The 25,039-nt window shown below is 33.6% G+C and overlaps 3 protein-coding genes and 1 long non-coding RNA gene across 8 annotated transcripts; 1 reads left to right on the top strand and 3 right to left on the bottom strand.

Annotated features, from left to right (window-relative positions):
• Window positions 1–9,260: 9,260 nt before the first annotated feature.
• Window positions 9,261–11,393, bottom strand: LOC142522522 (uncharacterized). 4 transcript variants are annotated; one of them, XM_075625964.1, is made up of 4 exons: window positions 11,076–11,393; window positions 9,876–10,685; window positions 9,711–9,792; window positions 9,261–9,614 (listed from the first exon to the last, which is right to left on the bottom strand). In XM_075625964.1, the coding sequence occupies exons 2-4, from the start codon at window positions 10,652–10,654 to the stop codon at window positions 9,405–9,407; spliced, it is 1,071 nt and encodes a 356-aa protein (XP_075482079.1). In that variant the 5' UTR covers window positions 10,655–10,685; window positions 11,076–11,393; the 3' UTR covers window positions 9,261–9,404. The 4 variants fall into 4 exon arrangements, with proteins under 4 accessions (XP_075482079.1, XP_075482077.1, XP_075482078.1 ...); XM_075625962.1 differs by having other exon boundaries at window positions 9,876–10,902; window positions 11,076–11,392; XM_075625963.1 differs by having other exon boundaries at window positions 9,876–10,899; window positions 11,076–11,392.
• A 970-nt stretch (window positions 11,394–12,363) lies between these two features.
• Window positions 12,364–13,950, top strand: LOC142523229 (uncharacterized). The gene is made up of 3 exons (XR_012814604.1): window positions 12,364–12,378; window positions 13,095–13,533; window positions 13,808–13,950. It is a non-coding gene; the product is annotated as an uncharacterized LOC142523229 (long non-coding RNA).
• Window positions 13,157–16,542, bottom strand: LOC142523228 (uncharacterized). The gene is made up of 5 exons (XM_075626918.1): window positions 16,078–16,542; window positions 14,862–15,018; window positions 14,068–14,118; window positions 13,803–13,895; window positions 13,157–13,528 (listed from the first exon to the last, which is right to left on the bottom strand). The coding sequence occupies exons 1-5, from the start codon at window positions 16,260–16,262 to the stop codon at window positions 13,451–13,453; spliced, it is 564 nt and encodes a 187-aa protein (XP_075483033.1). The 5' UTR covers window positions 16,263–16,542; the 3' UTR covers window positions 13,157–13,450.
• A 1,207-nt stretch (window positions 16,543–17,749) lies between these two features.
• LOC142522580 (ATP-dependent DNA helicase Q-like 5) lies at window positions 17,750–24,887 on the bottom strand. 2 transcript variants are annotated; one of them, XM_075626043.1, is made up of 20 exons: window positions 23,695–24,887; window positions 23,545–23,598; window positions 23,191–23,303; window positions 22,819–23,031; window positions 22,645–22,723; window positions 22,439–22,492; window positions 22,276–22,350; window positions 22,123–22,176; window positions 21,651–21,695; window positions 21,451–21,545; window positions 21,236–21,365; window positions 20,821–20,919; window positions 20,512–20,567; window positions 20,315–20,417; window positions 19,207–19,335; window positions 18,804–18,979; window positions 18,694–18,718; window positions 18,493–18,608; window positions 18,038–18,348; window positions 17,750–17,946 (listed from the first exon to the last, which is right to left on the bottom strand). In XM_075626043.1, the coding sequence occupies exons 1-19, from the start codon at window positions 24,844–24,846 to the stop codon at window positions 18,261–18,263; spliced, it is 2,856 nt and encodes a 951-aa protein (XP_075482158.1). In that variant the 5' UTR covers window positions 24,847–24,887; the 3' UTR covers window positions 17,750–17,946; window positions 18,038–18,260. The 2 variants fall into 2 exon arrangements, with proteins under 2 accessions (XP_075482158.1, XP_075482159.1); XM_075626044.1 differs by having other exon boundaries at window positions 18,055–18,348.
• Between the last annotated feature and the right edge of the window lie 152 nt (window positions 24,888–25,039).

Genomic DNA, 25,039 nt, shown 5'->3' with positions numbered 1-25,039 from the left:
CGTGTGAAATCTACGAGGGGTACTCTTATAGGATATATTGTAACATTTACGTTCTTCGTGTTGTTCAACAATTTTTTTTCGCGTTCTACAATCCAAAAATTGTTACTATCCGTTACTTGTTTTTAAATTATATGATTTGATATAATGGAGATATAAACCTATAAACTAACTCGGATTAGGATGTTTCCTGAACCCTGCAATTGTCTTATTAGATGCATGTTTTACAGTATAAATAATACTAATAAACTCAAAATCAAGAAACATGTTCTTAACATCTCACTTCTGAAAGAATGTACAAAATGTGATTTGATAGTATTTTTATGGGCTGTTGTCATTTAGGAGTTGGGTTTTATTTTCTTGTGAAGCATGAAACTTTTTGTGATATTTCATTTCTCCAACATTATCCCATCTTGTTTGAATATATGCATCATCCTTTATCATTCGTCTTTAGGATCTTTTTTCTTCTTTTGGTCAATATCTATATCTATATAAATATATGAACTGTGAATTGTGGATTTACATAAATATCCTTACCTTCATTTAATAATAATCATTATCATTAATACATGTTTTCTTTTTCATATATTCTTTTAATAATAATCATTAATACATTTTTATTTTTTTCCATATATTCTTTTAATAATAATCATTAATACATTTTTATTTTTAAATTTAAAATTTACCTTTTTCATATATTCTTTTAATAATATTCTATATCTATATCTCTATTATCCTTACCTTCATTTAATAATAATAATTAATACATGTTTTCTTTTTCATATATTCTTTTAATAATAATCATTAATACATTTTTATTTTTAAATTTAAAATTTACATAAATTAATACATGTTTTCTTTTTCATATATTCTTTTAATAATAATCTATATCTATATAAATATATGAATGTGAATTGTGTATGTAAATATATCTACAATTCACATTCGAGATCAAATTCACAGAAAATCACTATCATAATGTTATAAATTGTTAGTATTACGAACATTAAGGTAATAATGAGAAGACGAATAAAGATGAGTGTGATTAAATAAAATTAAATTATTAATAAATATTAAGGTCATATAACACATTTTTTCCCCATTTAGAATGCAGATATATTTAGATTACTTATGTATCAACAAAAATATGTGATTGATAGAAAATATTTGTATGTAAGTGATTTCATTGCAAACATTTAAGTTATTTAATCAATTTTCAATATATGATGCTAAATACATATTACTAAATAATATATTATCTATTAATCTATTAAATATATGACTTTCATTTGTGAGCTTACTATTATATTACTTTTTTTGTTTTACAATTTGTCATGTTAATGGTGTTATTTAAGTCATTTTTTATCTTAGTTTAATAAGATCATTAATAGTGTATTTAACTCAATCAAACTAATTATTATTTTAATTTACTTTTAAATTTAATTTTAATTACTTAAATTTATACATTGCCGTCAAATAATAATAGGAAGACAAAGAGAGGTGAGTTGGATTGAATAAAAATAAATTATTAATAAATATTTAGTCAATTTTTTTATAAATGATGCTAAATAAATATTACTAAATAATATGCTTCATTTGACCATTTTGTATTCTTGCAATGAGAGGAGTTTTTTTACCCTAGCGTTAACATGTTTGATTGTTATATGTCATTTGTATTGATCATGTAATTGTGTTTGGATTGTTTATGTGATTTGTTTGTTTGCACAAAGAAAAGAGAGAACAAAATCAAATATCCAACAAAAATGATTATTTTTTAATTTTTTATTGTTGAGATATTTTGTTAATTTTTAAACACATAATGCATGTTTTCTGTTTACTTAGATTACTTGGTTTGAAGTGACTTAGAAAATATTAAAAAAATTGAAATATTTCTTCGTTTTTACCTTATGTATCAGAATATCAAGAGATAATATTTTTTATTTATTGGGGCAATTGCAATTAGAGGAGTTTTTTTACCCTAACGTTAACATGTTTGATTGTTATATGTCATTTGTATTGATCATGTAATTGTGTTTGGATTGTTTATGTGATTTGTTTGTTTGCACAAAGAAAAGAGAAAACAAAATCAAATATCCAACAAAAATGGTTATTTTTCAATTTTTTATTGTTGAGATATTTTGTTAATTTTTAAACACATAATGCATGTTTTGTGTTTGCTTAGATTACTTGGTTTGAAGTGACTTAGAAAATATTAAAAAAATTGAAATATTTCTTCGTTTTTACCTTATGTCTCAGAATATCAAGAGATAATATTTTTTATTTATTGGGGCAAATATATTTCCAAACTTCTGTCTATAAATCAATATTTAAAATTTTTACGACATTATTATATTCTCTAATCAATTTATTTTACTTAGATTGATAGAAGGCATTTTAGTTTGAGTTTTTATGTATTTGCTTATATTATTTTTGTAATATTATTTATTATGAAAATAATAGGTGAACTACAAAATTTGGTAGGTCTAAGAGTCCTCTGGTGAACGACAAATATGGATAAATTATTAAAATATATAATATCCAGTAGATTTTTGGCATGCGATTTTGTTCTAATTCAATGATTATGCATGATTCTAAATTTTTATTATATCACAAGTTAACACATGCCTAATATTTTTCTATGGTTTAAGAAAAATTGTGTGACTTCCTCCAATATTATCTCGATATATTTCGAGGTGACAACAAGATTGTTTTTGTCTCTTTTTTTAGTCAAAGTGTCTAACCAGCTAATTTATTACATATATGATGGTAGCATAGAAAACCCCTCGTCAAATAAATTCACTTAGCCAAATATTGAAATTCAAATAAAATTCTACAATATTTCATCAAATTAATTTTGACTATCATAAAATGCTCATGAAATCTAAATGGTTATATTATTAGATGAGAATCATGAGATATTGAATGAGACAAATACTTTGACATATATTTGAATGATTTCTCATATGCATATCTTAATTACATTATTCGTATCTCTTCTCAAGATTTTTAAAATACAATAATTAATTTTGTATATCGTTCCACAAGATATAAAATATTATAAAACAAAATATAAACTCGATAGAAGAAAATTTGTTTAGTTTCAATGAATAATATAATATTATGTTCTAAACGCAACAAATGAGATTGAAACTATATCATCCTCATGACATGATGCATGCAATCATTATTTCAAAGCTTCCAAAAAATGACGATCAAGATGACTTTCTTCAATTGCGTCAAATTAAATGAGGACACAATTCTAAGATATAGTCATTTGAAGAGATTTCAAGTATTTTTCTCACAGTGATTGAGGAATAGTTGTTAAAAATTTATTAACCTTATAGCTATATGTTGATAATATTGATACTAAATATATAAAAATAATATCACAAATATCACAATATTTGAAGAAGGTGCAACATCATTCATTGGTTATGTTGTTGAAGAATATATAGGTTATACATATTTTTAGTCATAAGTGAAAACTTATCATGAGTAAAAGCATTTTTTCTTAAGAGTTATAGTTGATGATTGTCAAAAGCGGAAAAATCATTTAACAATAAAAAAATAGTCGGAAAAATAAGATTATCAGATAAAAACAATGTAGAAAACAGAAAAAATGGCGTGATAAAGAAGCAAACTACGAGCATGTCAGATCCCCGATAAAGATTGTAAATAACATAATAGATGTTAAAGACGATCAGATACTTGCTGAACATACCAAAATAGTTATATGCATATTATAACAAACTACGACAAAGAGTTGTTGAGTTGTCAAAATCAACCAAGAAGCATATTGGAAAGTATGTCAAGTGGATAAGATAATTTATCTGATTCATATACCGTCTATGGTCATGATTTTTTATTTTTTATGGCTTAGTTTGTTTCAGTTGATAAATTTTATTAACCATGTTTTAATTCATTTAAATATTATCAAAATTTCGTACATATATTTTCAACATTTTAGATTTTTACGTGCAACACACGTACATTTTTCTAGTCTAAGTAAAATATATGCTTGTTAGCTTTTTATTACTATATATTTATTTCATATCTTTCGAACACTTAAGTGAGTGTATTGCTATCAATGTGATAATCACAAATTAAATAGAATGTGTGGACGACCAAAGAGAGCAATATATTATTAAAACTCATGGTTAATGCTTTTTTTTTGTTCTTTTAACAGTTTCATCTTAAACATGTCAAATTAAAATTTGAAATGCTACTATTTTAAAGTCAATAGTCGTTGTATATCGAGAAACAAATTGCCCACAACCGTGAGCACCGAGGCGAGACAATATTGTTTTAAGGAAAAGAGTCATACTTTTGCGTAGAATATTTTTCTGTAGCCATTTAGTTCACCCGTTAATAGCCCGTGTTTTCACAAGACAAGTTTATATGAATCTGGTCGGGCTTTACGAGCTAACTCTTGGAAAAAAATTCAAGGAAGCTCCTCAAAAATTTATGATGAGCTATCAAGGGCATGAAAAACAAGTTTGGGGCCATTATAATGTCATTCAAGCATTGAAGGACAAAAAAAAAAAAGAGCATCAGGCTGAGACAAGTGGGCTCTAGTGGCTGTTTCTACCCGCCAGGGCGCCCCAACGGGGATTTTTACCCACCCTAGCGCGTGCCCCTCAGACTGAAATTCAAGAACTCGGGATTTTAACACAAATTAATTACAGAAACAATATGTTGGCATTTTTGGATGATTTTTACCATATTTTTTTTATCAAGTATTCCTTGTAACGATTATCATTGACATAATTATTGAAGATATTGAATAAAATTTTGTGAGTTTTCTCTCAAATTCAAAAAGCTTTTGCTTTGTTCATCCAAAAATCAAACTTATTAAATATTCGTTTTTTGTGGCGTGTTGATTATTTTCAGGTGGATTGTCAAAGACGAGTTTTTTGAAGGTTATATGAAATTCAATTGTTTATCCGTGAATATTTGTTACTAAATTTTTCGTAGTTTAGAGGTGAATATCACAATAATTACTTGTTTCAAAAAAATCGAGACGACACAACAGTTTTTTATTTCTTTGAATCGAGGGCGTGACTTCGTTTTCGATCACATTCGCATTTCACTTTTGAAGAATCACATCATTTGGAGTATCTTTTTTTATTATCAGATATATATTTTCTTTTGTTTTGTTTTCAGATCTGCGTGATTCTGTCGATCTTCGATGTTTCGTGAATCTTCCGATTCTCGAAATTCTTTGAGTCGTCCTACGTTGTTTGTGTTGCACGAATTCTAGTTGTGCAAAAAAAAATAAATAAATAAAAGATTATTAAGATTTCTTTGCTATTGTTTGGTTTTCGAATTTTGTTCTTGTTTCTTTGTGAGCCTTATTCAAGTGTTTGTCTATGCGCACACAAAAAAAAAAAAAACTTTAAAGTTCTTGGCTTTGCTCAGTCCAAGTGAGATAGTTGCAAATGTCCACGAGTTAAATCTGAAAGTTAGATACAAATATAAAGCTTAAGGCACATTCGAGAGAATTCTCAAATTCAAGTGAAAAAATTGAGTACAAACGTATATTCAATGGAATGATTGATGAGTATTTGTAGTGAAAAAAAAGAGTTGAATGTCTTTTGTTGGATTGACTAGTGAGGATTTGTGACGAGAAAACTTTATTCTTTATTGTTTTCTGCTAACATTTCTTGCAGGTACACATGCATGTCGATAGAAAAATTCAAGAAATGTTTGGAGAGTTAGAACGACTATAAGAGAAGGAGTTTATGCCTTCCACGTGATGGGTATATGCAAGTTGGTGGGCATAGGATAGCGAGATGAGTTGATGTTGATAGAGAATTACACTTTGATTAGGATGATGAGAGGAAGGTTGAAGAGAATAGACGAGATAGTAGAGTTGAAGGGAATACAAAGTCATGTATGGATTGAGATTATGATAGGTGGTGTGATGGGAAAAGTAGATGTAGAAGCCGATAAGAGTATAGTTGTGGTGGGGCTAAGATAAAAATTTCATCTTTCCATGGGGGAGCCGATCCAAAAACATAAAGTGAGTGGGAGAAGAAGGTGGAGCATATATTTGAGGTACAAGATTATTCAGAAGCTATGAAAGTAAAACGAGCTTGTAGCGAGTTTATTGACTATGCTATTACTTGATGAGATAAATTGGTATTGGGTAGAAGACGATATGGAGAGGACCCTATAGTCACGTGAGATGAGATGAAAATGGTGATGAGGAAACAATTTGTTTGTAATCGCTATGATAGAAGAGTAAATGTGACTTGTATGAGGCGTTTTAGGCATCCACATGGATGTTGAGCTTGGAAGAAGAAATCATGGCTGGACCAATGACGGATTCAAATCATAAAGCGTCCAATGATGAATATCAAGGTGCAGCTGACAATTCAATTTCTCGTACTTGTCATATTATATGTTGTTAGTGTCTAGAGATACGACACGACATTAATCAATGTCCAAATGAGGCGGTGACGGTAATAGATTCCCAAGTAGAGCTTGAATCCAAGATTGTAGTTGAGCTTGAATCTGAAGTTGAGGTTGGAGTTTATTATGAAAGTATTCATTTGCTTGATGATTCGATTTTTGTTGAACAATATACCTAGGAGAGTGAATCAGTAGATGATGGAAAAGTTCTTATTACGTCTATTATGGAGGAGGAGAGTAGACAAAGTGAGATTTTGTTGTATACGTGTGTGGAGGAACAAAATATTTTATTACTTCAATTGAATACAAAAAAAGAAGTTCTTGAGGTTCAATCGGCATGTCATGAAATGAGTGGAAAAAATGTGAAATGACCGAAAGAAAGAGTGAACAAAAGAGTGAGATAACCATGGAAAAAAATGAAAAAGATGAAATAAAAGAAAAAGAGAAAGAGGCCAAAGAAAAGGAAAAAATAATTTGATAATCCAAAAGAGTGAAAATGAGATAAATTTGTTTTTGTATAAACCCCTTCAAATACATTTGTACAAAGAGGTTTATTCACATTGTGATGAAAAAGCCGATTCAATCCTGATCATTGTTAGCTCTTCTTTGCAGGATTCTAGAGATATCATGATGAGGAGGCAATCAAGTGTTGACGGTGAGAGAATTTCATGGCTTGATCCATATGAATTTGGAAGCAATCAAACTGAGATAAGGGTAGTTGCTCATACAACGACTGAAAGTTATATCTTCCTTAATTACATTGATTCTATGTTTTGTTTTCAAGAATTTGGAGAACATGTCGCAAATGTGGTAGTTAGGGACCAAATGTAAATTTAGCTTTATTCTCCTATTTTTATGGGTTTGAGAATATTGATAAATTGCACGTACATATTATGATTTTTGATTCCTCACAAGGTGCCAAATTGGTGCAATGTGATGAATACAATGACTTGTATGCATTATGATTAAATTCTTGTGATGTGTCAAGAGATTGCATGGATAATACATTTGGTATGTCCTATTTGTATGATTGTCATTTGATTGATGAATGTTATGAAGAATGCATGGTTGAATATGAGAGTTATATTTTCATGATGAATATTGGTTTAAAGAGAATAAATTCATTGTATATTCGTTGCACAAGTTATGTATTAGTAAGACAGATAGTTGTTAATGTGATCCTTGATGTAATTCATGATTATATGTGTTTGTTGCATATGAAGAAGTATTGTTAAGTGGTGTAGTGAAACATACATTGCATATAAGAAAAGGACATCTAGGCTTGATTCTTATGTATTGCATGAGCTGATTCTTATTCCTAGTTAACTATGGTCATACACCTGTATTAATTTTATTTTAGTGTTAACTAGGCCTAAGAAAGTGAGGAATTTGGTGTTCATGATGCTTAATGATATTTTATTATTATCATTTGGTGTCATTTGTTATTTATCGTATAGAGTAATAGATGAATACATAGCAAGGACAACCATTGAGTTGGGGTTTCTAGGGCGGAATGAGCGAGCAGATGATAGCACCTACAAGCTGGATTTGAAAGGTAAGTATATTTGTGTTATAGTTTGTCGTGTTACTAACTTGTTTATTTTTTTTGTATAGGTAACAAAGATTTGATGACAAATCTTTTTGAAAAGAAGAGCATGATATGAATCTAGCAGGACGTTACGAGCTAACTCCTGAAAAGAAGTTCAAGGACCTCAAAAATTAATGGCGAGCTATCAAGCTTTTTCAACATCTATCAAATGTGACTATCTCTCACTTGCATTTCACACCAATTCTTTTTCTTTTTTTTTTTCCCCACTAATTTAATTAATTCTACATTAGAATTTTAAGCCTTAGCATTTAAAATCCAAATTTGCAAGATATAAAATCTTGAATTTGGATTTTCTAAGTTTATATGCTCTAATTCGAAATTTATAATTAAATTCGAGAGTTATCTCCTAATTTTGAATTTTTTAAGTAAGTGCGCTTAAATCTAAGTTTGCAAGATATAAATTCTTGAATTTAGATTTTTAAATTTAACGTTTAGAAGCGTTCTAAACATTCTAATGTTCGCGTGACTTTAAAACTTATAGTGCTACTATTTTAAAGTCGATAATCGTTGTATCTTGATAAACGAATTGCCAACAACCGTGAGCATGGAGGCGAGACAATATCGTTTTAAAGAAAAATAGTCAAACTCTTGCACCGACTATTTTCCATAGCCATTTTTTTCTCCCGTTTATAGCATGTGTTTTCCCTAGACAACTACTAAAATTTTACCCAACATGCCCTTAATTGTTTAAAAATATTGTATCAAAAGACCTATTGTCTTAGAATGAATGCATTTGTGTTTTAAAAAAATGACACTATAACTCTAGGAAATTACGAATAAGACCCTTGAGTTCTTGAGAATAATTCCATTTGCATACAATTTCATTTCTGTATAATTTTTTGTCTAAAAATTTGTTCGGTCGAATTTAGCTTATATTGTTATATTCCACAATCACCAATTTAGTTGATTTCAACTCTTGCCTCGACTTTAAATCAACATTCTGTTTATATTGATGGTTATTTACACTCGTCTATTGTTATTTGGGACATTTCATTCATTAGCAACGGTATGCACAAAGTGAGGACAACTTAACAAGTAACAGTAGATCTCTTGTGAGACAGTTTCATGAATCTTTATTTGTGAAACGGGTCAACCCTATCGATATTCATAATAAAAAGTAATACTCTTAGCATAAAAAATAATAGTTTTTATGGATAACCCAAATAAGAGATCCGTCTCACCAGATAAGACCCTGTGGACCGTCTCACACAAGTTTTTGCAAACAAGTAAATACACTTGATAATTGAAAACTAAGTACATGTTGCATTAAATTTCAATATTAGAGGTTGATTTAATATTTTTAGAGGGTGAAACTTAGATTTGAAAAAACTATTCACGAAATTTAAAATTTTCGACACCGAGCATCGTCTGTGGAGCTAGCTAGCTACCAGCAGCAGGAAGGCAACTTGAAGGAGAAAGTAGAGGGAAGATGGCCGGTTCTTCGAATATAATCTGCTATTTCTGATGTCTTCACGGTCATCTCGTTCAGTTTGGCCTCGGCATTTGTTCGTTGCTCCTCGGCTATCCTCCTGGTCGATGCAAGCTTGTTCGTGTACTTCTCTTGGGCTCGAGATTTCAATCTTTCGGCTTTTGCCTACACGCAAAATTTGTGAATCTTTCGACACTTCAATCATGGAATGTGTTGCAATATAATGTTGATCAACAGAAGTAGTTAATTCTAGTATTGTACCTCTGTCTTTCTCATTTCCATTTCAGCTTTCCTTTTCTGATGATTCTCCCAAGCCTGAATCTTCACCTCTTCGCGCTTGTACCTAAAAGATCCATCCATCGATGAACGGTGAAAAAGATGCTACACAATTTTAAAACTTGAAACAGAATCCATGAAATCAATCACCTTGCCATGTATTTTGCACGTTCGGCCTCGTCCCAAGCAGTTGCTCGAATTTCCAGAGCTCTCAAGTTTCTTGATTGATCAGTAGTCTTGCTCATGTTCTCAGTGATGTTATCGGGTTCTTGTTCTTCTCCGTTAACATTTCTTGCTGATCCATTGGTCCTTTTCGGTTCGTTTTTAGCCTGACGTTCGGGTTCCATTGTCACCCCATTTTGACACCTTAAAGAACTGGCTGGCTCTGATGCTATATGACTCCTTGGAGCCGGAGTGTTGGCCCGAATTGGGGTACCCGCTCTCGATGGTTCTTGGCTGGCAATTGGTGTCATTTCCGTGCCCATATCTCTGACACACACAGATCTCACAACTGATTTAGAGCTGTCAACAGGCTTGCTGATTCGCCATACCGACTCATCGCAGTCCACGGTTTTGGTTTCGACTTCATCTCGATTCATGCTCTCCGAGCTAGGGCAGCCGCTTTCGACTTCTTCTTCCTCGCTGGAGTAGTTTTTCTTTGGCACTGGCACGATCAATCTCCGGTCATCCGCATTCGAATTACGCGGCGAGGCCTTGGCCTGATTCTTCTCCCCTCTGGACAGATTCACCAGCCACTTCTGAGCATCGTCCCATTTCGACGGCGTCGGTTTTCCTAAGGCCGCCCGATGATGATGAGAGGCGCGGTTCACGCCATTTCTCTTGTGAAAATCGAAACTTATGCAACTCCCACCGGATATCTCCTGTGTGGTGCCATTGTTCAAGCATCCCTTACCCTCCACACCTCTCATTTTCACAGCACTAACTTAAACAACCTCAACCCTTCAAAATGCACCCAAAAACCAATCAAGTAAAAAAAAATTAAATAAGGAACAAACACTGTACATTCTCTGTGGGGCATTCATTCATTTGATATTCCCATTGGATCCACTGAAGAAAAAGCAAAACAAACCAAATGGTGCAGAAAATAAAAACTTAGAAACCAAGAAACTTTTGAAGGATGGCAGAGCTGGGAAATGGAGTTCAGATCCACCGACTACTGCCACAATTAAAACAAAAAACCCATTAATTAATTCCACAACACCAACACATGCATGGTAAAAAAAAAGTCCGATTCTTGACAACAAAATACTGCTAAAACCCACAAATACAGCAGCCCTTTTGTCACCAAAAGCAGGAAAAAAAACTACACTCGGTTGGGTTCAAACTCACCTTGACATCTTTTACTAACAGAGGAATCTTTTGGATAGTTTCAGAAAAGCTGCTAAACATTGAAGTGTCATAGTCTGCCGTTTCTCCAGATATTTCAGAGTAATTTAATCAAATGAATCAGTGTACATGTAAACAAATTCAATATTATAATCTATGCAAGTCTAAAATACAAGTTAAAAAATGCATTGAAATGTCAGGTATAGGAGAGCTGGATATTATACATACACAAAACTCCAATGGAATGATGGGCTTCAGAATTTGACAATTTAATGTGTCAAGATCAGTTTGGGGGGCCATTTACTTTTGAGAGTGAAAGCTGTGATAATATTCTCTCAGATACTTCACATGGAGAGGATGGGGAAGATAATGTGGTGCCTGCTATACATGGAGAGGTATAATTTGGACGAAAGTCCATTTGACCAGGTGCACGCATTGTTTTTAGAATAAACCGGCTGGTAAATAGTTTGTTGTTATTTCACACTCTTTTGCAGATGGTCACCTTATTGTAAATTGGTTTTGTGTTGTGGTAAAAAAAGATAGGATCTTAATTCAAAACGAGTTTATTATATGGAGAAAATGCATAAAATTTCTTAATTATTTCGTAGTTTCTCATGGAATGGAGATGAGATCATGATATTATCAATCGATTCTCAATTAGAGCACCAATTTTAGACAATAAATTTGAAATAAGAGTCCAGACTGAGCCAAGTTCTGGTAAACCATTGGCCGTGGTATGAAAAACCAACCGGCCGGCTACTTGAGCTGGTCGGTCACCGGCCTAAGTGAGTCAATTCCCATGCAATCCATGGAATACGTGTGCTCGAGTCGCTAATATAATCGTTAACAAAATGTTCATAAAAACAATTTAAATGTCTACTATTAGAAGGCCATGTGCACCATTGCTCTCCAAACCATGTTTGACATTGCCATTTGTGTAAATTAGTGAAGAAGGCCATGTGCATTGCCTTATGAATCCAAAGATGTCATTAATGCTATGTTTGCATACGTGCATGAAAGGCCACACTCAATTTTTTTATTTAATTGATGGATTTATAGCGTGACAAGGGATTTACCCTTAAATGATTAAGCCAATGCATTATTTTTATGGGTCTAAAAATGGCATAATAGGAGCACCAAGTATCAATGTCCATCTCATCGAGAAACAATGTCCCTCGTAAATAGTACTTGTGAAAGCGATTGCTCCCACTCCTTACTATACCATATTTCATCAGTATAATGGGAAAATAATTCGATTATTAGCATTGCCAGCAGTAAAAGATTGCAACTTTTCGTCAAATTTTGGGTTACTAGTGCGCGGCTTCACGGTTCTCTTGGAATTGGGAATCAAACTCGAAATCATCACATACAAATTGAGATCGTTTAGGTTATAAAATCGAAATCGGAGGGACATGGAGTTTGGTTTCGATTCTTGAAAATAAAAAAAAATAGAAAATTAGATCAGGAGAACGATCGAACCGTGGTGATTGAATTGTTATATGTTTTAAAATATTTGAGTTGCAGTATTACTACCAACTATAGCTTTGACAAACGATCGGTCATACACAAACAAATTGATTTGTATCATTAAACTAAATAATCTGTATAAATTAAATTGAACGGTGTAAGCAATTTGGTTCTATTTCCGCTTTTCATTAAAATCGAAAACTGTCGGTAATCAAGCACTAATGTTCATAACATTATTTTTCTCGCTAGGGTCGTAAAAGAAAAATCTTAAATAATTTAGCTAAAAGAAGAAGAAATCCCGCAGGCCGTTACCCTTCTGATCCCTAAGATTTTGAATAGGTTTGGGTTGTGTTGAATGTGTAAAGAAGTTAACATCCTTTGAGCCTAATAATTTACATTGTTTTTTCCTCGTACGTTGTTGGATTTTGCTGATCGATTGCAGTTTTATCTGAACACATCATCTGACAAGAATCTCCAAACTTGACTTTTAGCGATGCACCGAAAGTTACCAGAGGAAAAAGTGGGAAATGAGATTTAAGTGTAAAAAAATTAAAGAGGCAGTCTCAAGTTTCATCTTGAATGATCCCAATTCCAAAATATGGCAATGCATCGTGATAGAGCACTATAAAGCAAGAGCACTTTAAAGCAAGCCATCACTACAATTTGAATCAGTTCTGATATCTACAATTCATCAATCAAACATAAACCAATAAAGGTACCTTCACGCTAATTATTGTCCTTGTTCGTGTTGAAAGAAGACCAATCACAACTACAAGCTGAAGTGAATTAAGTCAGCCCATCTTGAAAAGTTCCGAGTTAAAGGGATATTCTGGGACCTGATATGTGGTTATATCAACTGTAAGATGCATCAAACCCACATTGTCGCCACAAGTTGATGATCGGAGACAATGTCAAGCTTGGCTGCTAGATCCACAGATCAGATGAATGATTGTTGCAGTAAAAAGTCCCAACAATGCTCCAGCAATGACCTGAGGTACGAACATATTTCAGAACAAAATGATCCCAGATTTTGTAAGAATCGAGATAACTTTGGATCATACAGGAAAAGACAATTAGTCGTCTTAATTAAGTTAAATCCCGAAAACATCTTTGGTCTCAACCCCATCCAAACATGGAAGAGAGGATCCATGGCACTTAAAATATTGCCAGGTTTAAAAATTTTGTTACACTGTTATATCAGTTGTAATTTTGGTAGAGTGACTGCACAATTATGCAAATAAATCAAGGGATCCTTTATGGTACCTGAGAAGGAGTGTGACCAAGTAGTTCACGCAGAGGTCGGCTCTCGGCAAGAGGATGTTCAGCTGGAAGTTCGCATACTATTTGATTTAGAACCTGACATTGGCAATTTGAGAGGGTGTTTCACGGATAAACATGGCATTAGAAACTCATATACATATATGGTATCTTTAACTATCACAACTTTATGAGAAAAAAAATAGGTAGAGATGAATGGACATTGTACAGGAATATGTACGTATGTTATGGACAAAAAATCCGCACAAACCTCTGCTTGACGTCCAGCATGTAATCTTACACCAGTTGCATCATACATCACCTGTCATGATTAATCTGGTAAGACAAATCTACTGCAACAAAATTCATAGTAAGAGCAATAAGTCATTTCCAACACCAGACAGTTGACCAAACTGCAGATGAAAACGATGACAATCAAGCAAAAATACGTTGGAAATTTAGGCATTCTCTAACGTGAGTCATCAAAAGAGGAAACGGGCATATGCCATTCAGATATCCTCAGTCAGCGAATGGATTGTAATCCAACTCTCTTTTCCAATGTTATGTTGCAAAACATGTCCATGTTTTTGAAACCTATCCTGGGTCAGATGAAATGCGGATTTGGAGAATTATATGGGAATGGTCTGTAATTAACACTATTTCATTAACATTCTACCCATGTTATCTCTATCTTCTAACTGAATTTTGATGCTCAAAAAGTGCCTATTTTTAATCTCTCACCCTTCTCGGTTCAAATAAGAATAGCTAAGGATAAATGTGACCTTCAAACAAAACCCTTGACATTTTTCATTTATTTTGGAAACACAACCTCAGCAATTGAAAAACAGAAGCACTTAAAAGTGCCACATCGCCCAACAACGCATAAAGACAAGTTTCGATTCCTATTTAACTCTCAAGGATTCAATCAAATTGAGAAGAACTAGGCCAATCTAATTTGATACTTACTGTGTTGTCGGTGGCTATGATAAAATGGGTAAAAACATTTCTTACAGGTAATGCATAAACACATGGTTACAAAAGAAGAACAATCAATAGAGACAATACCACGCAAGCCAATACAAACGCAGTGGCAAACAGTGATCCTCCAAACCCGTCTTGCAAACCAACAGCCACTACAAGAGCGACTACTGTTGCTGAATGAGATGATGGCATGCCACCAGATCCAACAAGTTGCTTAAGGTCCCAATGGTTTTCCTTGTACCTACAGAAATACAAACGCCTCAAGACTTTCAGAAATAAAAACACAGGCACTCACACAAACATGTGTTAATTTTTCACAACCAGAAAGTATAACATTCACATCCAGTGTGATTCAAAAACAAGATTTGTCCTGAAAAACCATCAGCTCCACCAATGGACTATTTTGTTAGTCATTCAAAGTTTTACCTCACTTTAGTTGAATTTGGCATGGAAAGGTGTAGGGAGTTGAACGGTGCCAAGGAAATCGAAAAGTAAATAAAACATTTGAATCCCCCTTACAATTTTCTCATCTTGAAAACAAGCCAATTAAGGCAGAACATATACGTTCATTCTCGTTATTTAACCATCGCGATTGAATTCATAACTTTGGATGTTCCGCCCCAGTGCAGAACGTTCAATTTCAAGCTAGAAACAGTATCATACTCCATCTTTCTTTCTTTTGTTTTTTTCATGGGTAAGAATGGAGGGGTAACATTGCTAATAGCAACTCAATATATGTCATTTATTCAATACACAAGCTATTCATGCTGACATCTGAAGCCAATCGAATAAGTTTTGGTTTATCAACATGAAGCGCCAGTCTTCAACAGTTCTTGATGCTTACTTTGATCCTTGAATCTTTCTTGTACTCAAATAAGTGATTTAATATCCTAATTGGAGTAATATATTTAATAAACATAAATCTGTCTGATGGCTCAAGTCCTTTCTTTTAAAATATCCCTACCACAAGTCACAACCATATGGATATTTTTTTTCAACTGGGACTTGAACCCAAGCTAAAGCGGGAAGATCAGAACCGCCAATTATGTAAGATGTAATAGAATTTTAGATAGAAATCTTCTAAAGTTTGATATTAGAAAGGAAACACATAAAAATAAACTATACCACACACATAAAGATAAGATTCTTGATTACACCTAAACCAATTGAAACAATCACAACCGAAGCAAATGGATACCAACCATAGATCATAACTCCCAACATTTCTTGAATAAATTCAAATTTCACATTACTTCATTAAAGAATAGCAAAGAAACACACGCATACAGACAAGATTTACCAGGAAGTGACGAGCTTGATGGACTGAGCAATAGCAAACGCTATGAGGGCAGACATCAACGGGTAATTTGTCAGAAATGAGGACGAATCATACGATGTTGTCGCTCCAGCTGCTGCCACAGTTGACTTTTGCATCGAATCTTGGACCAATCCCACGTTCGATCCCACCATTTCATCCATTCCCATCAATCTTATCTGTCCTTTTGTCCTCCTCCAATCTTCAAAACTGTATTTACATCAAAAACTAATCTATGCTCCAATTTTTTTACGTCCTTTTCTTCCTCAATCTTCAACCCCTGTAGGTTTCGGCAAATAAATTTGCACTAAACACCTGATTTGACGTTTATGTTTGGAAGTAAGGAGAAAGAGACGAAATGGGAGCCAAATCAATCTTGGGAAGGGAAGCAAAGAGGTGTCTGAGGATGTCCTCGGATCATTATAACCACCAAAAAATGGGTTATTATTATTTTTTTATATTTGTGATCAAGATTATCTTACAAATTTTTTCAGAATCATGAACGTTCGGCTTGTTTGTTGGAAATTTCGAAGTTAATTACTCTGACAGTGATATCGGATATGAAAAACCATGTTAATAATATTTGATTGGTATTCGAAATTATAAATTCAAATATGATTTAGTTGCTTGATTGTTGATATTTTATTAATTATTTTATATTAAGAAATATATTTTGTTTTTATTTCGCGAAACAACTTAAATAGTTCATGATTTCATGAATCATCGATCAAGAATATGTTTGAATAATTCAAGTCTAGCTCAAATTCAAACTATAATTCAAGTCGGATTCAAATAAAAAAAAAATTTATAATTTAAGCTTCAAATCAAACTTGTCTTGAAATACCTATTGCTTGAATTTTAGCCTTTATTTTATTTCATAAATAATATATTTTACATTATAAAAATTTTAAATATATATGTAAATAATAATAAAAAAATATAGCTATCAAAGTTGAAAATCTAAACATATGTATATAAATATAAAAAAAATATTTACTAATTGAAATCTAAATAACTATATACATATATTCAAAATATCAATTATAATTACATATTTTTCAAAACAAAAACAACAAATTAAATAAATTATATTATTACTAAAATAATATTTTTACCAAAATCCAAATAATCATGTATATATATAACAAAATAATAAATCAAGATTAAAAAATTTAATTTTTTTAAAAAATCGAAAAACCAATCCAACCGGGTTTGACCACTAAAACAAATTTTAGGGTGTTCTAGACCAGATTCGTGATCGGTTGTCGGTCAAACAAGTCGGTCAATCCAGTTCTGAAAACACTGCATCCAAAAACATTTTTATTTTATAAAAGTCCAAAAAAATTATCAAATATAATTGTGATATCTAATAGGAATGAAAGTACAAATAATAATTATAACAATCATGATCATACTCATAATTATAATGATTGTTTGGTATGAATAATAAATTTGAATATCATTGCATGATCACATATTTGATTCAAATTTTATACCATTAGAGTTAAAAATAATTTTGTTATCTTTATCTTTAAAAATTATTATCATTCTATGAGTAAAGTGAGATGAGTTGATGGTTTAAAGATTCATATATTTTCCTCACATATTACATTAAAACGAACTTAGCACCATACTAAATATATACATGAATAAATGTTTTTCATTTCCAACTCTATCCATTGCAAACAATTTAAAGTAGTATTTGCAAAATGAAGAACTAATACACGAGTAGCACAAAGCAACCAATGTTTCTCTTGGCAGTTGTTGGTGTTTCTAATTTTTTGAGCCACATCATGTCCAAGAGCGTGTGTAGAACGTATACCTGCTGATCCATCTTGGTGGGCAAGCTGCAGCCTACAAAGGGCAAACAGAAACAGAAAGTGAGTTTTAGATTAAACGAACATTTTCTTGATTGATCTCAGGAAAATGATTATTTTTTAATTACTTGAACACGGAATGTACATCCTGGAGAACCAGTAGTTCAATCAGAAGCCTGTTTGATTGGCCACCAAGAAAAAGATGATGCACAAGAATGGAGATCAAGAACTAGGAAGGGTTTGTTTAGCTATGACAATTGTGATCTGACTGTCATATGTGCTCTTTTGCATTGTTTGCTCCACATAAGTTATTATTCAAGAGCAAACCATCCTCCCGAGGGAACGTAGAAGTTATATCACATCCTTCCCAACAAAATTCATGAGCTCTGCCTTTGCTGCCTCCATCACAATTTTAAAGTCCATTTGTGCATACCTTCCCCTGAAATTTAGAACAGCAACTGCCATTCAGTTTGAATCTAAAAAAAAGAGTGAATTACAGATGTATTCAGTTTGATGAATAGACATGTCCTACTACACTCTGCAGTTTATGGGTATATTATATTGCCCTTTTTTGCGGCTATACCAGAAATGAGTTCTTGACCAAGTAGCTGAGGGAAAGGCAGGGCTGGAAAGTCCATGGAATATTCTCGCAATTGCCCGGGGAGTAAATTTTGTTTGTGAGTTACTCTGGAGAAAAACCTGACACCAAAAATGGTTACAACTTTGCTTAATAGTGTCCCTCTCCACCAGAAAGAAAGTAAGAAAGTTCAGAAATTAGTTACACCTTCACGTCAGCTCGTAAAAATGGACTGCAGATGGAAAAATTTTGATGTTAGTCCCACTGATACAATAACTGCTAAGAATTGCAAAAAAATTGGCAACAATAGTTTGAACCTGCTTTGATCCATCTGATTTGTGAGAACAATAACAGCATCAGCATCTCGAGTGAAGTACTCCAGAATTTTTCTCTGCAGGCATGCTGTGTGTTGGTTCTCGCAGCAACCTTGGGCCTTGTCACAAAATTTTGTAGCGAAGACTGTAGCATTATATGCTACATCAATTTTCTGGATCTACATCAAACGCATACCACATGTTACTGCAGAAATGCAACGAGTAAATAATAAAACTAAAGGTGAGATTAAAGCCAAGCAAGAAGATGTACAAGAAGCATATGCCCAGTACTGAATCCTCCACGTGCAGCAGATACACTTGAAGGATGGAAAAGAAAAGGAACAAAAAACAAAAAGACCAGAATGAAGGATGAAAGTCGACCAATAAGATGACAAAGAACAATCACCTTACAGGCCTCAATCTCACGTAGCCAATTAGCAAGGTCTGCTGCCAACGAACATATATCTTTCGGGACCTCAAGAACTCGATAACAGTATGCCTGATCTTTCAATTCATACAAAATTTCCCCCTTCAACTGATGCAAGAAAATGTTCTAGTCTATCAATACCACTGAACTAGATAATGATTATGTTGTGTTAGGACAGCAAACGTACTACTGTTAGCCATGCCAAACAATAAGTTCTTTAACTCTAGTTATCTTGCATTTTATGTAATCAAGCAAATTACTTAATCTTGCATTTGATATAATCAAGCAAATTACTTTTCAGGCAAAATTGTTTCTTCTCTCTTATAGTTTGTCTTTTAAATCCTATGTGCGATGACACTCTAAGTTATCTATCTGTATTATATGATAAAGAGAGTCCCTTGAAGCAATCAATTTCCTCGTCTTTAGTGTGGCTTTTTGGTACCCAAAATTTCACGTCCCCGCACCATATCATTTAATTAATTTATTGATCACATATGTTGGTTTGAGTGATAAGAAGTTCGATTATTCTTAAGAAAGTTTTCAGTTCGAGTCTTGTCAACGGAACCATGTGCTCATGGAGCTTCCTCCACAATACATCCGACCAGACTTCACCCCAGATCAGTTTGTATCAATGTGGCTTTAGGGAACAGTCTAGACCAGAATATTATGCACACACGCACGCACACACATATACATATACACACATGTATATATCGATTTGCCCGAAATTCAGTGTAGTATTATTTTCCATAACATCTTAAAATCTAAAAATATTTTTTTTAATAATGATGTAATCCACCAAAATTTTAATATTTCAAATACCAATGTTCATACGCATAATAGTTTCTAAAACAAAAATCATGTGTGCCATATTTATAGTTTTAAGAAAAAGCAGGAACTTGAATCTTTTAGCCAGGACAAATGAAAATCAGGCGCGAGAATGAGAGAGATTAATTCTGTAGTATATGAATATTTCAGCTTATAAAAGACTAGTTGGGGATAGAGTATCCACTAGATTTTCTTTAAACCAGACATTCCAGCCAAAGATTGAAACAAAAAATCTTGGAGCAAATTAAACCAAGCAAACCTTTAGCCTCAGCAAATGGTTTGACAAGTCGAAAGGTTCCATTCTAAGGTCATTTGCAATGGACGGTATGTCGAACAGATATTGTCCATCCTTCACCTTAGACCTGTTTATTCATGTAATATTAAGATAAAGAAATGTTATTCAAGCAGAGACTACTTGAGTTATGTCAACATGAACTCAAAAAACAAAATACTCACTTCTTTAAAATCGCCCCAACCACAGGATCTTCACCTGCAAGCAGTGCTGGCAATGTCTGAAGAAATAATCAAAATTCCCAGGGAGAAAGAATATTAATTCACAAAAGTTTGATCATCATTCTGGTTGTATTAATTACGATAAATCAGAAATGGTTATAGTAGATCAAATTCCAAATACTGTGTAGCTTATAGTAAAGTTACACTTTTTCCCCAACTTCCGTGAAAATGGTTTCTAAATGGGAGTGTGGATATGGGATAACTGAATTTTCATGCCCTTGAAAAGCTCTGATAATAACGTATGCCACCCACCTGATGAAAGTTTAAAGTGCAAGACACTGTTATTTGTGGAAGCAAATGCATGTATTGCACTTCACCCAACTCTAAGTGTGTTAATATCGTCAGAATTACCTAAAAACCAAGAACAAAATAAGTACATGAGGACTACAAGGCAATCAACAAAAAATATGGAATTCAATACAACCATTTTTTTTTTGTATTTCTAGTAAATTTGTTTGTGGTATCAAGGCACGATATTTACATAATGTATACTGTGACACCAGCTGGAACTATTGGATATAACATCTAAACAAAAGTTATATTCACTTGAGAAAGTGGATGAGGCATTAAGGCTGGTCATTGAGTCTATTCATGAAAATTATACCAGAACAGAACCACGAGGTATGAAAAGCATGGTAAAACAAGTGAAAACAGTGAAACGAAGAACCTCTTCTTTCATGTCAAATTTGCGAGCCGCAGATTCCTTGACTAGAAAACAAATTTCATTGTCTGAGAGTCTTTCAGTCATAAAAATGTGGCACAGTAACTTGTTGATATCATATTCGTCAACTCCATCACTGTGAATCAGATTATGGATTGAAAAATCAAGATTCTCAATTCACCCAAATAGAGGGCTGCACTGCAAAATGGTGAATCTTATACCTGTACATCAAACTACGAAGCTTATAGTATGAGGTATGATCAAAGAAAAGATGGCAATAAGACGATCTGCCATCTCGTCCTGCACGGCCAATTTCCTGAATTGATAGCATGACACATGTATTTTCAGATTCTCGGATCCTAATAAATTCAAATAAAATAAAAAAAAACTAGCTAAAATGACAAATGAAGCCAAATTTGACCTGAACATACTCTTCCAAGCTTTCTGGCAAACAATAATGAATTACCTGAACAACAGCATGGTTCAGAAATTTCATCAATAATTTCCATAGATGCTAACATAGCGGAACTGCTCATCATGCAGAAATCTGATATCCACTAAAAGCCACACCAGTAAATGGTGTAGCAATAGAGAGTTTCAAGAAATCTTGTAACATACAAAAACTTTGAAAAAACAGCATGACATGTTCTTAATTTATTTGTAACATATTCCCGATATTCCTTGCCTGAAGACTTTGAGGCCGCTCCCCAGTCACCGGGTTTTAGAGTTAAATATGTGCTCTTTTGTTATCAATTAAATCTTGGATTTATAGTACTTTATAATGATTTCTTTCATTCAAAACACAAACAATGATCATAAAACAAGAAGTTTGCAAGTATTAATGTAAAACCAATTTCAAGACTCGAACAAGGGATAACAAAAGATCTGCTTACAGCTCCAACATCTCTTTTATTAAGCCCCATGCCAAAAGCCACTGTTGCAACAACCTTCCCGGAAAGGACGCAAGTCAGTGAACAAGAAGATATTATAAGGAAAGCATCCAAAAAGAAACACCGTGCAAGAAAAGACGAGAAATATTTCCTTACCACTCTTATCTTGTTGGAACAAAATAAATCCTGTACGCGACTCCTATCCTTCGCAGGAATACCACTGTGATAACTCTGGGAAAAATTCAAGATTTATTTCGTATAGTTAATATCCTAATCAAACTCTGTGTCTTTCAACTGAATGAATGTTAGCGAGTCTAACCTTCGCTGAGATATTGTTATCACAGAGGTATCTGCTTATCATGTCAGTGTCTGACTGCAGATCAAATTGAGAGGCAAAAGTTTCATAAGATTCAATATGATAAAAGGAAAATAAAATCCAACTAAGTTCACTATGTCATCATGATTCATGAGATAATCAAATGATTGAATTCTAGGTAAACAATACATATGGTTGGGAAAGAATACCTGGAATTTACAATATATAATGATGCTTTTGATATCCGAAAATGGAGAAGACTTCATCAGTGCCATCAAATCTTTCACTCTGAAAATGTTTTTAATAAGAAGCTACTGAGATCCAGCACTGACAAGAGTCTTACAGGCAACCTGGCAGCGAAAGAAGCCTGTGTTTGAACTCACCTGTTTCCACTCACAGAAATCGACAGATGCAGATTTTCCCTTAAGTTGTCCAACTTAATAAGATTTGTTGCAGGTATCTCTAAGGCATGCATCACATCATGCAAAGTTCTGGTTGTTGCAGTTGCAGTCATAGCAAGAATGCATCCAGCATTAAGCCTACCATGCAGCAAAGAGCCTCTGAGCCTCATATATGAAGGTCGAAAATTGTGTGACCTGTCCCATAAAATGAAGCAGAGCTGACTTTGTGAAAGAAGGTTTAAGAGATCTTTAAGTTAGGCAAGACAACAACCAAGCAAAGAAAATCAACACGTAGTGTTTATTAGCATGATGATGATAAGTAAAGTGCTCACTCAAAAACCTCCAAGCACTCACCATTCAGAAACACAGTGGGCCTCATCGATGACCACAAGAGATAACATTGAAGTGCTGGAAAATATTGATATGAATTCTTCATTCAAAAATCTTTCTGGTGAGACAAAAAGGACCTGAATCACGAACTTCAAAAAATTAAAACTCCACAAAATTTGGTGAAAAAATAAAGTTTATCTGGGAAAACAAAAGCCCGTGAAAAGATCCACCTCAGTGCAAGGCTAAAAAAAATCAATAACACAAATTGATTAAAAACTGGATTCATAAGCAGGAAATTTGTAAACAGCTTAATGTTGATATTTTATTAAGTAGTAGCGGAATCAGAGTGTATTTGGAAGAAATTCCACAGAAGTTAACCTTTACTCCTCCTCCTTGCAGTGACCTGAGTGTTTCTGAAGCCTGTTCTGCCGTCTAAGAAAGAAGCAAGAGACTCCGAGTAAACAAACTCTACTTATAGATGGACAAACAAAAACAAAGTACACACTGAGAAACCGGGAGAGCAATAACCTGACTGCTACATAAGAGACCACCCGGAATCAAGGGAGGTAGCTGCTTGAGCTGATCAATCATCAAAGCTACCAGAGGGCTCACTACAAGCGTGACGCCTGGAAAAACCAAAGCAGGCAGTTGGTAACAAAGAGACTTGCCAGCTCCTGTCGGCAAGACCAGCATCGTGGAGTCCCCATTAAGCACCATCTTTATAGCATCCAACTGACCACTCCTAAATGAATCATAACCATGCGTCAACTTCAACAAATTCATCAAATTCTTTTCGGATGCCTCATTTCTCACCTTCATCACGGCCTCTCCAATCAGATCATTATCATCAAAACATAATCCAACTTCCCTCTCTTTGATATCCACAACCAAACCTTCTTCATCAAAAACCCCACTGTCTACCCCTCCAACTCTTCTGCTTTCTTTACTTTTTCTATTAAATTTCCAACGCCTACTTGATTTACTGAAGCTATTCTTTTTATTCAGATATCTGAACTTTTTCCTTCCGTAGCCGTTAATATTAAGCTTCACAAAATTACCTTCGCTTACACATTTAGGCCTTTTCACGGTTAGTGTATTAGGACCATTACCTCCTATCAAATTAAGGCCCTTCCTTCCTTTTCTCTTAGCTGTCCCGTTAGCGAAAGCTTCGACTTTAAATTCTTCGAAATCTCCACTTTTGACAGAACAACCTTCACCTTTTGTCTGAATCGAAACATCAGGCTGAAAGTTAAGATCTTTAGCCTTTGAGCTCACTAATGAAGAAAATCCGTATGTGCAGTGGCCTCCAGGAAGGATGAACTCCGAGGCACTCTTGTAATTTTGAAGTTTGTCTGGTTCCTTGATCAGTAAAGGTAAGCTGGAAAACAAAGTACTTAAGATTTGGTGTTGGGCTTGAACTGGCTCGGATTTAGATGTATTCAAATCTGAATCCGGTTTTGGTTTTGGTTTTGGTTTAGGGTTTGGGTTTATCCTAGAGATTTTGGGCTTCAAAATTAGCCGGGAAGTGGTAGCTGCGGAGGCTGAGATTTTGGTTCTCGCTTTGGTGGAGGACAGAAGGGCCATCAGATGCGGCATCCACCGTGTAACCGAGGTGGTTGTTGGACCACGCGGCGGGCTGGAGGAGATGTGAGAACCATCGGAGTCTGAATCGGAATCCATCGGAAGATTTGCCGAGCGCCGCCACTGGTTGCGTAAACATCTTCCCGCCAATGTTATTATATAGAGTTTAAATTATTCGACATTTTTAATATAATATTATTAATTAATTCGGGTAATAACATTTCTTTTAAGTTAATAATTTAACGTAACTATCTCCCTATTTAAAAACAAACAAACAAATAAATAAATAAAT

This window comes from Primulina tabacum, chromosome 13 (genome assembly GCF_025594145.1).
Source record: "Primulina tabacum isolate GXHZ01 chromosome 13, ASM2559414v2, whole genome shotgun sequence".
Taxonomy (NCBI): domain Eukaryota; kingdom Viridiplantae; phylum Streptophyta; class Magnoliopsida; order Lamiales; family Gesneriaceae; genus Primulina; species Primulina tabacum.
Note: the sequence above shows the minus strand (reverse complement) of the source record. Positions and strands in the feature narration are given on the sequence as shown.